Genomic DNA, 15,821 nt, shown 5'->3' with positions numbered 1-15,821 from the left:
TATTGTAATGTGGAGGATTTGTTTGTCGAGTGAGTTTACTTTTCCTTCTTGAAGAATCCCTCTAAGCACTGAAACTGCCATACAGAAATCCAAAGCTATTTCAGAAGCCTACACCCCTTTCTGTGAAAATGTATTCCTAAATATTAATATCACCCAGATAATTTTAATATCAAGAAAACCTTTCTAAAAAAATATAAAAGCTTTCATTGATGATCTTCCTCTGTAAAATGCCAATGCCTAGCTGCCATGTTGAACCTCTTGCTTCAGTACTAATTTTTCACCCCCTTCCATCTCACAATCTATGTCCTGACATTTTGCGCAGCTGATGGCTCTCAAGCCCAACTGTCACCGTTAGCTTCTGTTTCTATTGCTGATCATTAACCAGTCAAAGTTTTTCCTGATCATGTGACCTACCTGCAGACATTACACAATAGGAAGACAGGCCATAATTAACAGCCAAAAGACTTTTTGAGCAAGGGTCTTTCCTTAAGGCTGGGTTCACACTGCTGCGGGGGGGAGATCCGGATGTGATTCGCACCCGCACTGCAGTGCAAATCACATCCGATCTCCGTAGCGATGTGAGTTCAGCCATACAGATAGTATGGCTGAATTCGCATCGCTCCCGCAGCAAACTCGCACGGGACCCTTTTTTTGGTCCGCAACAGAATCGGATCGCATGGGGGTTCACACCATGCGATCCAATTCCTGTGCGAGTCGGCAGATCGCACTGCGATATGCGGACGGATCTGGGGGTGTCATTAACATATCATTGACACTCCCAGCCGTCCGCATAGGGCAGTGTGAACTGCCGGCGGGAGTAATGCGATGCGGGAAAACGCCGCGGATTCGCGGTGTTCCCGCATCGCAGCGGTGTGAACCCGGCCTAAAGCGGAAGTAAACCCTCCTTATTGTTTTCAGCCAAGGAAGCTACCATCTTGGCCTCAGTTTAATATTCAACTGTCATGATGCTGCACATGTGATCAGTTATGACAACAGCCATTGGATGGTTTGACAGTTACATTGAGAGCACAACCAATGGGGCAGTTAACGTTTATGGCATGCCAGGAATGTAACTGTTTTTGTTTTTTTTAATTATTAAATTGATGGGTTTACTTCTGCTTTAAAAATGAAGGTTTATATGGGTCATGTGCATGGAGGAGAGAGGTAGAAGTAGAACCGAATACCCCTGCCACTGCCTTCTGTCAAGGAAATCACTTTCAACCTGGGAAAATCCAGTCTTCCAAAAAGGGTCTGGTATGGTATGTTAGAAGAGGTAGAGAAAGGCATGCAAACCATAATCTTATGATGATGTGGAAGATAACTTTATAACTATATGCACTTTTTATTAGTAAGATTATCAGATAAATTGCTTTAAAGCAAATCATCCCTGACCTCTGTAGCCGCTTTTAATCTGGTGATCACAACAAAGTTGGATTTTGAAAGAGGCAATGTAAACATAAAGAAGAAAATGAGAACTAACACAGCAGCAGAAAATAGGCTTGTTTCATAAGGCCGCTGGGGCCAAGGGGTCCTGAAAATGTTCCCCAAACCAATGGGGCATCCCCTGGCCCTGCCAATGCCCATACAGTAGGGGCTGGATACAGCCTATACAGATTAGTGTGTGCTGTAAATTGCCTCCAGCATTGCTTGTGTTTGGAATGCGTTTTTAACCACATCCAATTCTCATGACATATGAATGTGACCAGCTTTCAATGGCGCCGGTTCACACATGCCTGGGACGGCCATGGTGCGGTTTTAAAAAAAGGTCATGTGCGTCATTGGGTCCAGTTCAGGTGCAAATTCAGGGATTTTGCCCCAGAATTGCACCTGAACCGGTGAACAAAAACGTACTGGACATGTGTGAACCCAGCCTTAAATGGTATAGGCACTTATTTTTAATGTTTTACATAGTTTTTACTATATTTCCAAAGGGACTAGCTTGAAGTGATCTAGCAGGATTACATTTTTGGACTCAAGTTCCACTTTGAAGAAGGGACGATTTAACCACTTAAGGACCGGAAGATTTTCCCCTTTAATGACCGGGCAATTTTTTGCAATACGGCACTACGCCGATTTAACTGGCAATTGCGTAGTCGTGTGACACTGTACCCAAACAAAGTTGATGTCCTTTTTTCCCGCAAATAGAGCTTTCTTTTGGTGGTATTTGATCACCTCTGAGTTTGTTTGCTTTTGCACTATAAAAAAAAAAAAAAAAAAGAGGGTTGAGTAGAATGCCATGGTCTGGAAAAAAATTGTTGTGCCATATCCAATAGTACTAGAGAGAAAGGGGTTCCCCTGGGGGTGGACTTTTTAGGCACGTACACAAAAAAGTATATAACAAAGTACAAAATGTATTTAATAAAATAAAATCATGCCATAAAGAACAATATATATGCATTGTTTGACCTACCCCCTTTTGTTTTTAATTAACGGCATACCATCTATACATAGCATCATTTGTTGATATAACTGTACTCCATACTGTATATCTGCCCCTGAAGGAGATCCTCAAGGCTCTGAAACGCATAGGGAAACTAACACTGTGACCAACCATAATGATATTCTATATGGATGATCTATTCTTGATACTTTATGTATGATGCTGTTTAACTTTCTTTATGGCATGATTTTATTTTATTAAATACATTTTGTACTTTGTTATATACTTTTTTTGTGTACGTGCCTAAAAACTCCACCTCCAGCTGAACCCTTTTCTCTCTAAACAAAAAAAAACTATTTTTTTACTTTTTGCTAGAATAAATATCCCCCCCCCAAAAAAAATGTCAACAGTTTAGGCCAATATGTATTCTTCTACATATTTTTGGTAAAAAATCACAATAAGCGTATATTGATTGGGTTGTGCAAATGTTATAGCGTCTACAAAATAGGGGATAAATTTATGCCATTTTTATTATTTTATTTATTTTTGGGACTGTTGGCATTTATACAGCGATCAGAGGTATAAAAATGCACTGATTACTGTGTAAGTGTCACGGGCAGGCAGGGTTCACACTAGGGGGCTATCAAGGGGTTAAATGTGTTCCCTCATGAGTGTTTCTAACTGTGGGGGGGTGGGACTGACTGGAGGAGGAGACATATCACTGTTCAGAATTACTGCCAACAGCAAAACTGTCTCTTCTCTCCTATCAGAACAAGGATTTGTGTGTTTACATTAGAGCTGCACAATTAATCGTTAAAAAATCGTGATCTCGATTCAACCCCCCTGATGATCTCTATTGCAGAGTTTGCCCATTCTTTCATATAACAAGTGCAGAGACGTATCTGCTCACTCAGCTGTCAAAAGAAAACATCCAGGCAGTCTGTTAAGTTTTTAACATGAAACATTGTAACTAACTCTTCCTTCTTAGATAATAGGAAGAAACTTCTGTGTGTAAAGAAAAAATCCAGGCAGTCTGCCAGTTTCTAACAACATGTAAATGCAGGAAGTTTAACCACTTAAAGTCTAAATCTTTTTCTGACACTTGTTTCTTAAGTTAAAATCAGTATTTTTTACTTGAAAATTACTTGGAACCCCCAAACATCATATATATTTTAGCAGAGATCCTAGGGAATAAAATGTCAATTGCTGCAATATTTTACGTCACACTGTATTTCTAACGCAATTTTTTGGGAAAAAATACACTTCAATTAATAATAAAAAATAAAAAAAACGTAAAGTTAGCCCAATTGTTTTTGTTTTAATGTGAAACATGATGTTACGCCCCAAGAATCGTGAGAGAATTGTGATCTATCTCCCAAGCAAAAAAATTGTGATTCTCATTTTAGCCAGAATCGTGTAGCTCTAGTTTACATACACAAATCCCCGTTCTGGCTCTCTCCGTGTAGCCGGAGGTGATCACGCCCACCGGTGACGCGCATCTATGGCTCTTTAAGGAGCCAGCGTATGGGTACATCGATTTCGTAGGAACGAACCACTTTGCCGATTATATATGTGCGTGAGCCCATCTGCAAGTGGTTAAGTACTAACCATTTATTGCCCTCTATGGAGCGGCGGATGTCAACAGATATGTGTCCATTGACAACCACCGACATCTGATCCTATCCTATAAAAACGGATGGATGGGGGATCCATTCCCCATCCGTCTGGTGAATCGGATTGGATGACAGTCAGATGGAAACAGACAGGTGGTCCATTCCCATCCAACCACCAATAGAGGTAAGCAGTCTGTGTCCATTTTGAGCAGACATGGACCTGTCATCTGCCTGTTCAGAGGAGATCATCGGACAGATTCCCCGCTAAGTAGGCAGATCCGCTGGCGGAGTCTCCCGTCTGAAAGGGGCCTAATGCCCCATACACATGATCGGAATTTCCGTTGGAAAAATCTTGGATGGTTTTTCAGACGGAAAAATAGAGAACCTGCTCTCTATCTTTTGCTGGCAGAAATTCCGCCAGCAAAAGTCCGATGGAGCATACACACGGCCGGAATTTCCGACCAAAGGCTCACATCAGACTTTTGCTGGCGTAATTTCTGATTGTGTGTACAGGGCATAAGAGTATCATCTGCCAGCAGCCTTGGGAAATTGTTGGTAGGTAGATGAGGGAAATCTCTCATGTAGCTTGATCATCTAGAGACCTTGGGGTTGATTTACTAAAAATAAATAAACTTTAAATGTGTAATTGCATTCTGCAAGGGCGTTTGCTCCAAGGCTTAGTAGATGAGGAAAAGCAACAGTCTATTTGTCTTTAGTAAATCAACCCTCTAGAATATTGTGATTTGTAATTGCCTTTTTGATTACCCTATTTCCCTGAAAATAAGCGCTACCCTGAAAATAAGACCTACAAGGACTTTAACTAGGGCTTATTTGGGAGGTAGGGCTTTTATTGCAGCCATCACCGACAATCACGCTAGGTCTTATTTTTGGGGAAACAGGGTATACATTTTTAGAGGTTGATTTACTAAAAGGAAATAGACTGGGCAATTTGCAAGTGCAGTTGCTCCAGATCTTGGTAAATGGGGGAAGCTCTGCTGACTGCCATCATCCAATCTGGTGCAAGCTAAAATGCTTTTTTTAAATTTTCCTTGCATGTGATTGGGTATTCTTTGCAAAGCTTCCCCTAATTTACTAAGCTCTGGAGCAACTGAACTTGCAAAGTGTACAGTTTATTTGCCTTTTGTAAATGAGCTTTATAGTGTTTTAGTACAGCCTTAGTGCTGCACTAACCGTATTCATGCTTAGACAAATCCCATCCAAGTATGTATTCCTAACTCGGAAACGTAGCTTCTATTGCTCTTAACCTCCTTCAAATCTCCTATGTGCTACTGTGATCTGACTTCCTGTTAGAGGATGGCTACTTTCATTCTTCAAAGTCCCACTGTAGATAGGAACATATCCACCCTCTCTCTTGCTCTTTCCCGAGATTGACTACATACTATGGGATTTGAAGGGTGTATAGAGCTGTGCACATGACCTCAAACAATGTGCACTGCACATTCCAAAGGCAAATTAAAGGGAAAGGAGGGGTTTGGGAGCTTATGGAAGTTACAAGGAGACACCGTAATTAACAATTTCATAAAAAATAGTTTACAGGGACATTTATTAGTGGATATGTATGCATTATTTTTGGAGAATAGGGATATTGCTTAGTGTCGCTTTAAAACTAAAACTAAACAATTTTACTGTAGCCTTTCCACTTGAGAGCAGCAAAGACAATTAATTTTTATAGTAGGCTTTTAAACATACACAGTTTTCACATTATCTTTTTAAACGGGTTGACCTTATGTAGATATATTTGTTGTCATCTAGGCAGAAGAATCTTTAGCAAGAAGAAAGTTCGAGAAGCAACAGGAAGAGGAGGACAATTCTGTAGAAATCTTCAACCTCGTCGAAGGAGACCTCCTTTCTGAAAACCCCGCCCAAGCAATAAGTGCTTTTGGCCCGCACCGCATAGTTACTGATCGCTGGAAAGGCATGAAACCAGAACAACTGGAGGAAGTTATTAATGTCCAGCAGCAACAGATACAGGAAAAGATGGTATGGGCATGTCTGTTTTCACTTGTATTTGTGAAAATAAGTGTTCCTTGCTGTAGTAAAATAGCATTATATGTAAAATCTCCCAACCTCAGAAAATCATTGAAGAGAGTTTACCAGGACTGGTATGTGATTCCTGATACGTGGCCGTTGTACCATGTACTTGTGTGAAAAAGCATCCTGTTCTCTTTGTGCTTGTCCCTTTAGTGTGAATGTGAAATACCTGGTGATTCTGCCAGTCCCCCTGCTTTCCTATTTCAAACTGACCATGTTAGGCTGTTAGGCATAGAAGCGCATCCATCCCAGCATGGTCAGTTTTCTGGCTGAGCTGGATTCTAAGCCTGTCTGTCCTTAAATGGCCAAGACTGACAACTTATACTACTGTGCAAAAATTTTAGACAGGTGTGAAGTGTGAAAAAATGCTTTAAGTTAAAAATGCTTTCAGAAATCTAAGTGTTTAATAATTTATTTTTATCAATTAGCAAAATGGAAAGTAAATGAGCAGAAGAGAAATCCAAATCAATATTTGGTGTGACCACCCTTTGCTTTCAAAACAGCATTAACTCTTTTAGGTACACCTGCACACCGTTTTGTAAGGAACTCAGCAAGATGTTCCAAATTCTGTATGTTGGAGAACTAACCACAGATCTTCTGTGGACGTAGGCTGCATCTAATCCTTCTGTCTCCTCATGTAATTCTAGACAGACTTAATGATGTTGAGATCAGGGCTCTGTGGGGGAGCAAACCATCACTTCCAGGACTCCTTGTTCTTTACACTGTAGATAGTTTCTAATGAAATTGGCTGTATGTTTAGCATCATTGGCCTGCTGCAATATACATTTGGGGCCAATCACACACCTCCCTGATGGCATGGTGGATAAGTATCTGCCTGTATTTCTAAACATTGAGGACACCATTTATCCTGACCAAATCTCCAACTCCATTTGCAGAAATACAGCCCCAAACTTGCAAGGAACCTCCACTGTGCTTTACTGTTGCCTGCAGGTACTCATCATTGTACTGCTGTCTGGCCCTCCAGGAACAAACTTACCAAAAATATTTAGCAGAAGAGATTTTTTTACATTTCTTTATTTGATATGTTTTAAAAAATGTAAAAAAAAGTTTTGTTTGTTCTTTTTTTATTTATAGCGCAAAAAATAAACCTCGCTGAATAAAAATTGCATACCACCAAAAGAAAGCTCTATTTGTGGGGAAAAAAGTACATACATTTTATTTTGTATAGTGTTGCACGATCGCGTAGTTGTCAGTTAAAATAACGCAAGCCTTTGTCTTGCATTTCTGTTTTTACTGTGTACAGCTGCTGGTCTTCTCCAGTTTTAGAAAATACCCCCCATTATGTTTTAGTACATTTCTAGGGCAATGTTGCATTTCAATGTCTACATTAAAGAGGGTTAGCATGATGTAGATGGGCAGGGGGATCCCCAGCAATCATAGAGCCAGGATGTTGTTGTTTTTTTGTCTCCTTCATCTTGAAAGCAGACCTCCTCTATGAACTTGCTTAGTTTCACTTTATAATTTCTGTATTTTAATATAGAGATTAGGATAATTACTGTACCTCCACAATAGAAAACTAGAGATGGCCATATACTGTGTGTATTTAGGCTGGTTCCCAGTTGATATTCACTTCCTGGTCCTCTCCTATTCGACATCCCTCATACAAAAATCTTGTTGGTACATATTGATAATATCATCAGAGACTTCACATGTCATTCAGAATTTGTTTGGTTCATCTAGTTTGAACATTTTGATTTTGGAATGAATGACATTTTCCAAATAAAACAACATTATAACAATATAAACACCATTCACTGTTAGAATTTCATTTGTATAAAAAAAATAAAAATTCTGTCTTGCTCCTTCAAATAGTTTTTTACTTTTCACTATTGTCGAAAACAATTGTTAATTTGACGGCATTAACTGTTAGAAAATCAATCGAATTGATCAACATTTTTTCCAAAAAGGTCTACTAGTGTAAAGTGGCCAAATTTAGACATTAATTTCTTGGGTTGTTATAATGTTCTCTGAATCCACAGTTTACAGTGTAATGCCTTCCACTGATTTTTGGATGTATAATGGCCCAATCAGGTATACATTAATTGTAGATTTGGCACCACATTAGCTTTAAGCATGTTGACATTATGATAACAAAGCTTTTTTTGACAGAGACTGAAGGAAGAAGAGAGACAAAGGCAGGCAGAATGGGACCGCAGGAGGGTACAAGAAGCCCGAGCCATGGTGCTACTTGAAAGACAACAAAAACGTCAGGAGAAGGAACTGCGCAAAGAACAGGATCACATCAACCTGCAGTTGGTACAGGCCCATGAAGCCCAGTAAGTTAAAGTGAAGTGGACTAGACCTTGTGTGCAGATCAGGGGGCCAAAACACACAGTGTTAGTCCATTGACCCTATAAAAAATAATGTTTGTGGACATCTGACAATCACACCTACCTGAATGGCCTAAAATATGTAGAGATCCCTTAAATTATCAAATTCATGTGTTTCCAGTGAGAGGTACAGTGTATTCTACAATGTACAAAGCCATTTTAGACAATTGTGCAATTTTAACCTTGTATTGATAGTTTGGAGAAGGCCCTTTTTTGTTCCAGCATGACTGTGCCCCTGTGTACAAAGCCAGCTCCATAAAGACATAGTTTGACCAGTTTAGCGTGGAAGAACTTGAGTGGCCTTTACAGAGCCCTAACCCAACCTACTGAACACCTTTGGGGTGAATTAGGAGCCAGGTCTTCTCATCCAGCATAAGTACCTGATGTCAAATGGCCACAAATTCCTACAGACATTTCAAAATCTTATGGAAAGCTTTCCCAGAAGAGTGGAGCCTGTTATAACGCCAATATTAGGGAAATAGAGCAACTCCATTTTAATGCCTATGGTTTTGGAATGGATGTCCAACAAGGTCAAGTAGCTGTAAAGGTCAGGTTTTCCCAAACGTGCACTCTACAACTGTTATGGATGAGCTATCCTCTGTAAATATTTAACATCAGATAATAATCTTATAGTTCTGCATATTAAAGTTTTACGGGGTCCATCCCATCACACCAATTCAGCCCTGCCATTACACCCTTATGAAGCTTATACAATAAGTGGGGTTACACTTTTCTGACAATGGAAATGGTACTGTGAGGAATACGATTCCTATACATTAATCACCATCTTAGTCCTTCTTTCATGTCAGTAGTAAAATGTTGCTGTACCTTTTTCAAACCTTTCAGCAGTTAATTTCCTTTAATTGAATGACAGAAACTCATTCCTTATTGCCTAATGATATTTAACTGGGTGGCCGTGGCTTGATGGTGGAGAGAACGGACGTGTAGAGACACCGCTCCGGCTCGCAAAAGGCATCCTGCAGTGATCCTGGGTCCCTTCTTATCCGGGCGAGCACCAAACTCTTCCTCACAGTCATGGGCACACTTCAGGCTGGCGTCCATGGTGAAATACGGGCCACCCGCTCTGACATGAGCGGCAGGAAAGCTCACCCATCAGATGGCGTAGAGACACAGGCAGAGCTGCCTGACACGATGCAGCCATCCCCCTCCTTTCTCAAACAGCCTACAGCTCTGGTGAGTGAATCCACCCCTGCTCTATTTCATAACCAACCAGACTCCCTGCAGCCCCAGGACTCCCCCCTTCATAATGAGGACTGCCAAACCCTAGATTTCCCCCCCTGCTGAGCCTACACTGGCCACTATTATGCTGGCTATACAGGACTGCAAGGCCTCCCTTTCTACCCAGATAGCATCTATCCGCATGGACTTCTCCCTATTGAAACAAGATGTGCAAAACTTGAGAGATAGAACAGGGGCTACTGAAGAACATATAAGCTCCCTGGAGGATGTTGTGCACCCCTTATCTGCCACCGTGCAAGATCACACAGGTGAAATGGTGGATCTGTGCACTAAAATTGATGACTTGGAAAATCGTTTGTGCAGGAAAAATCTCCGCTTTGTGGGGTTTCCTAAACGCGCAAGCTCTCAATCATAAAAAATTCTTTACTCCTGGCTAAGGGACATTTTTGGTACAGATGCACCCGCTTTCACCTGTGTTTTCGAGCGCACTCCACGTCCCCCTCCCCCCCACGATCCATGATTGCACAGATCCTTCACTTCGAGGATAAAGTTGCCATTCTACGCCTTGCCAGATAGAAAAGTCCTCTAAAGTACAACGGCAATACCATCTCAGTCTATCCTGACTTCTCAGCTGACGTCCGACAATGCACATATTTTGCGGCAGTGAAGGCCCGCCTGCGCACTGAGGGTCTCTCATACACTATGCTTTTCCCTGCTAAACTGCCTGTTATCCATGATGGCAAAGCTTACTTCATGTAATGGCCATGGCCACGGGACAGTTCCCACTTCGTTTGAGTGAGAGTTTTTTTCGGTTCGGGGATCCAATGCTCACTATGTTTGGATGGCCGAGCGGGGAGGGTGGCATGGGGTTGTTCTGCATGGACTTCCTACCTTTTTTCTTTTTGTGGTTGTTCTTGTGTTTTTTTCTTGTATTTTGATTTTCCATGTATATCTGTGCTTCCGTCAACTTGAATAGTGCTTTACACTTGTTATTGTATGCCTTTGCTCTTATATATCCCGTGTGGCATGACATGCAATGTTATATCTCTGCTATCTGCCCCCAGGATGTCAATTATGTACTGTTTGACTTACTATAGCATGGCCGCTAAAGATAATTTCCTGGAATACTAGGGTTGAACTCACCCCAGAAGCAATCCCTGGTATTCTCGGTCCTGAAAAAATATCGCCCCCAAATTATTTGTTTCCAGGAAACACATCTTGTTGATACTAAAGTGAGGACCCTCAAGTGGCCATGGTTAGATCAATCCTATCATGCTACTCATACAGCCTACTCTAGAGGGGTCTCTGTTTTGTTGGCCAAATCTCTCCCCAGGCCCACTGCTGTATGTGGGAGATTTTAATGCTGCAATGAACCTGGCTTTGGACCACTTGGGGGGTGGGGGTAGATCCTTCACTTCCTTTACTGACTGGGCCCAGGTCCATGGACTCACTGAGATATGGTGATGGGGACACCCAGATATGTGTCAATACTCTTGCCATTCAGATTCTTTCCACACCATGTCTCGCATAGACCTTGCATTTGGTACATGAGACATTCTCCCAGTGGTTTCTGAAGTATCGTAATTACCCAGGGGTGTATCAGGTCATGCCCCCTGTCTGTGGATCTTCTTCTTCCAGGTTCTGGCCCGAGTATGTGACGCTTGAACGCTCACTGGATGGAGGATGAGATAGTACAGGGATAATGTAGGAAGGATATTGTTGAATACTGGAATAAGAACTCTGGTACAGTGGACCCACTTACGGAATGGGAGGCCTTTAAGACCACGTTGCGGGGTACTTTTATGTCCATTACTGGCATTTTATGTAAAAATACCCAACACCATACTGTGGAATTGGAGATAGGCAGATTCAGCAGAGGTCATGGCTATGCTTCTGACCCTACTCCAGCTAATAGTGACACCTGGTTGCATTGCCATAGGGCAAAAACGAATGCTACATATAACCCAAAAATCATTTGAGTATGGTAACAAGGCTGGGCGCCTCTTAGCTTTCTTGACTAGACCTGGACACTCCCCTATTTCTATCCTCGGATCTTGACTACACAGGGTCAGATTAGTGACGCTCCTAGGGTTCTCCTTCCCTCTATGCGGGAAGCTTTGATTATCCTATTATTGAAGCCATGTAAGGATCCTCTTAAATGTGACTCATACCGCCCTATCTCTCTTATTAATGTGGATGTTAAAATCCTTGCCAAAGCCTTGGCCAACCATCTGTTGTCGGGAGCGATCAATGAGGCATCATACTTGGTAAATCTACGAGGATGAATATCCGTAGACTGTTCCACAATCAATATCCCCATGAATGCTGTATATATGGTGAATGGTGTTGCGCTCCACTAAAAGTACAGATAAATAAATAGAATAGATAAATATGGATATAACTATCAATATACAATGTGCAAATAATTATCCAATAACTGTTATCTTGTTCAATAGTAAGTAGATGCTCTTTCAGAAACTTATTTTGATTCTAAACGCATGCAAACTATCATAAAAAACTTCTTCCACAAAAGTGCATCTAGTGACAATAAGCAATAAAGTGCATTCAGTGCCAAAAAATTGTTTAACATATAATTAAAAAAGAATATACATATATATAATATATACGATATAATTCAGTGAATTATATCGTATATATCGTGTGTGTGTGTGTGTGTATATATATATATATATATATATATATATATATATATATATATATATATATATATATATATATATATTTATATTCTTTTTTGATTATATGTTAAACAATTTTTGGCACTGAATGCACTTTATTGCTTATTGTCACTAGATGCACTTTTGTGGAAGAAGTTTTTTATGATAGTTTGCATGTGTTTAGAATCAAAATAAGTTTCTGAAAGAGCATCTACTTACTATTGAACAAGATAACAGTTATTGGATAATTATTTGCACATTGTATATTGATAGTTATATCCATATTTATCTGTACTTTTAGTGGAGCGCAACACCATTCACCATATATACTGCTTATCGATTTAGGGGAGGGTTTGAACCCCTGTCGGTGTTTTGCTGCAGCCATACTTTCTCGTTTTTATTTTTATTTTTGCTTTACTTTTCTTTATCTGAAACATTGTGGCGCGAGGATAATCTATAATTACTATCTCCATGAATGCACCCCTACAAAGGCCATTGTATCTTTGGATACATGCGAGGCCTTTGACAGCGTGGAGTGGCCTTATATTTTTCAAGTATTACAGAGGTATGGCTTCAGCCCCTGCATTATAGCTTGGATAAGACTCCTCTATTCCTCCCCACTGGCCCGTATACAAGTTAATTTCCATATTACAGATACTTTTCCCATTACTAGGGGCACTAGGTAGGGGTGTCCGTTGTCACCCCTCCATTTTGCCCTTGCTATGGACCCTCTAGCTGTGTGCAACCGCAGCTCCTAGCTGATTATGAGCCTCCCTATTGCGGATGACACTTTGGTCTACCTGGCCGACACCCAGGACTCACTAAAAATGCTATTATCTGAGATTAACAATTTTGGTGACTACTCTGGATTCCGGGTGAATTGGGACAAATCCAATCTTTTTCCTTGAGACCCTGATGCAGCTCTGCAGATTCACCCAGACTCCAGACTACAGGTAGTGTCCTCTTTTTTTAGATACCTGTGGGTTATAGTGCAGTTACGCTTATCCTCCTATATTGAAAATAACCTGTGTGCCCTATTTGACTCAATTACAACTACAAACTAAGCAGTGGATGGAACTACCTCCTAGACCTCATGGGAAGGGCCAATACCCTTGAAATTATCGATTTACCTAAGTTGTTATATATTCTAGCCAACTCCTCATGTAAAATCCCTAAGTCAATATTCAGGCGGATAGATACAATCTGCATGGCGTTCTTGTGGAATGCTAGGCCCCCCAGGGTGGCGATGGAGACGTTGAGGTTGCCGACACATCTGGTGGGCTTGGCGTTCCCTAACTTCTGCTTATACTGTTTAGCCTTCCAATTGGTCCACATCCATGACTGGCTGCACCCAGTTGTGGCGAATGCCTGTACATCCACTGAAGAAGCTATCGCCTCCTCTTTAGAGACCCTCCACAACATTATATACAGATGGCGAGTTCCGGCCCGCCCAGGCACATCTATGCTAAGTACCTCGCTCACCCTGTTTAAAACAATTGTCTCAAAATTTTCTGCAGAGTCTTGGTCGGCCTCCCCAAACAACCCTCTGTGGTTCAATCCAAACTTGAAGGAACTATGCTCTATACCTGACCTACAGCGTTTGGTACGCTAAGGGAGATAAATATTCGTGTCATCTTTATGACACAGAGATTTGAATCCTTTCAACAGATGTGCATTGATTTTTACCTACCACACTCATATATGTTCTTTTATTACCGATTCCGTCATGCTATTTGCGCTTAGTTTGGCTCTTTAGAAAATCCTGTCCACATACCTCAGTTAGAGAAAATACTAAGACACCCTGACCCTACTGAACTTATCTCCACATACTATGCTGCCCTTATGACTGACTGTAACCCTAGATTCAGAGTGGCCCAGACGAAATGGGCCTCTATGGACATTACATTTTTAGATGATGACTGGTTAAAATTCAGTGAAACGTACAAAACCTCCATAACATCTTCCAGGGATCTTATTATAAACCTACAAATCTTTCACCAAACCCACCTTACTACTGCTAGGTTACACAAAATGGGATTGGCTCCCACAGCAGACTGTTTTCGAGGATGTGGTCAAGTGGCAGACTTTTTGCACTGTTTTTGGACTGTCCAGTAGTCCAGTACTTCTGGGTGGAGATAGGGTCTTTCATATCATCTGCATTTTTGGTGATCTCCACTTTTCATCTCATGAGAAGAGACTTCTTTGCATCCTACACTTATACGTGAAGAAAGACATTTTATTGTCCTGGAAAGGATCACAGATACCTCTAAAATTCCTCTGGTTAAAATTGATTAATGACTCTTTACCTCTATACAAAATCACGTTTGAGGTTCGGAAAAGAACCAAAACCTTCCACAAAATATGGGGCAGATGGCTGGCTAGCCCTCTAACCCTTACTCCAGGATAGATACACTGCTGTATACTCTTCCTGTTCGTGCAATGCACCTCACCATGTTAACCCCCTGGCTGCCTCATGAATGGAGAATTGCATGTTGGTCATTTCCCGTAACCTTGCTGTTAATAATCACAAGAGACTTGTAAATTGAAATCTGTTTATTGAATGTTTAAGTGTATTACTGCAGATGCACTACTATGAATAACCAGTTTTTTTTCTTTTGTATGCTGGTTTATAAAACTTAATAAAAATATCTTTAAAAAAAATAAATAATAATATTTAACCATCTTTTCCTTTGCTTTCTTTTTTATTTCCAGGAAAAATTACTTCAACAAAGAGGTCTTCACTAACCCACCAACAGATGCTTATTTTGACCAGTTTAATACAACTAGCCGATGATGATGGAATTAATTAATTACTGTTTATAAGAGCAGGAGGAATCTTCATTGAACACTGTCAGTTTTACAGAACAATAGAACTGCTGCTGTGATATCTGTCTTGTTAATTCAAAATGAACAATTGTGGCATCCCAAAGATGTGTGCTTGCTGTGGTTTTGTGCTAAGCATCTGTTTCTCTCACATATGTTTTATACATGTAAACCAACTACTGCAGATATTGTGTGTGTGAGAGATGTTTTCAAGACCTCTGCATTTACAAGTTCATATACCTTGCATGTGTAATGAGAACAAGCAGTGTCATTCCAGCCACCAGAGAGATGTCTGCATTCTTTATTTCTAGTGTGATACATGAGGTGTATGTTTTACTGATGTGATGTACATAATCTTGAGGATGAAGTGTGGTAGTAGTGTGAGATGAGATGGGTGAAGTGAGGTATGTGGCATTGGATAGGTAATTAGGTGGCATGGGATTGGTAAAGTGAGATATGTAACGTAGTCAAAAAAGTATGGCGTGTGGGATATGGAAACTGAAAAGAAGAACATAATTTGGGTTATTTAAAGTGAGGGTGTGGAATGAGTGAGATAAGGTGCATAATGAATGATATGTGTAGAGAAGTATGTGTGATCAGTGAAGTGAAGCATCATGGGGTAAGTGAAATACTTGGTGCCATGGGATCGCAGTTTTGATCTATTTAATGTAGGATGGTTATGGCAGTAGATGATGTGATATGGCTGAAGCAGGGAACAATATGT

General features: G+C 40.7%; 1 protein-coding gene across 2 annotated transcripts in view; it reads left to right on the top strand.

Moving 5' to 3' along the window:
* RIBC2 (RIB43A domain with coiled-coils 2) overlaps positions 1 to 15,380 on the top strand; it is a 35,855-nt gene extending 20,475 nt beyond the window's left edge. The window contains exons 5-7 of one of the 2 annotated variants that reach the window (XM_077469357.1): positions 5,767 to 5,994; positions 8,176 to 8,342; positions 14,987 to 15,380. In XM_077469357.1, coding sequence (XP_077325483.1) covers positions 5,767 to 5,994; positions 8,176 to 8,342; positions 14,987 to 15,068 — 477 coding nt within the window. In that variant the 3' untranslated portion in view covers positions 15,069 to 15,380. The remainder of the gene's footprint in view (positions 1 to 5,766; positions 5,995 to 8,175; positions 8,343 to 14,986) is intronic. The other variant, XM_077469358.1, reaches the window with a different exon arrangement.
* The last annotated feature ends 441 nt before the right edge of the window (positions 15,381 to 15,821 follow it).

This window comes from Lithobates pipiens, unplaced genomic scaffold (assembly GCF_037356315.1).
Source record: "Lithobates pipiens isolate NorthernLeopardFrog02 unplaced genomic scaffold, aLitPip1_a1.2 Scaffold_8, whole genome shotgun sequence".
NCBI classification, from domain to species: domain Eukaryota; kingdom Metazoa; phylum Chordata; class Amphibia; order Anura; family Ranidae; genus Lithobates; species Lithobates pipiens.
The sequence above is the reverse complement of the archived record's forward strand: the minus strand, read 5'-3'. Positions and strand labels throughout refer to the sequence as shown.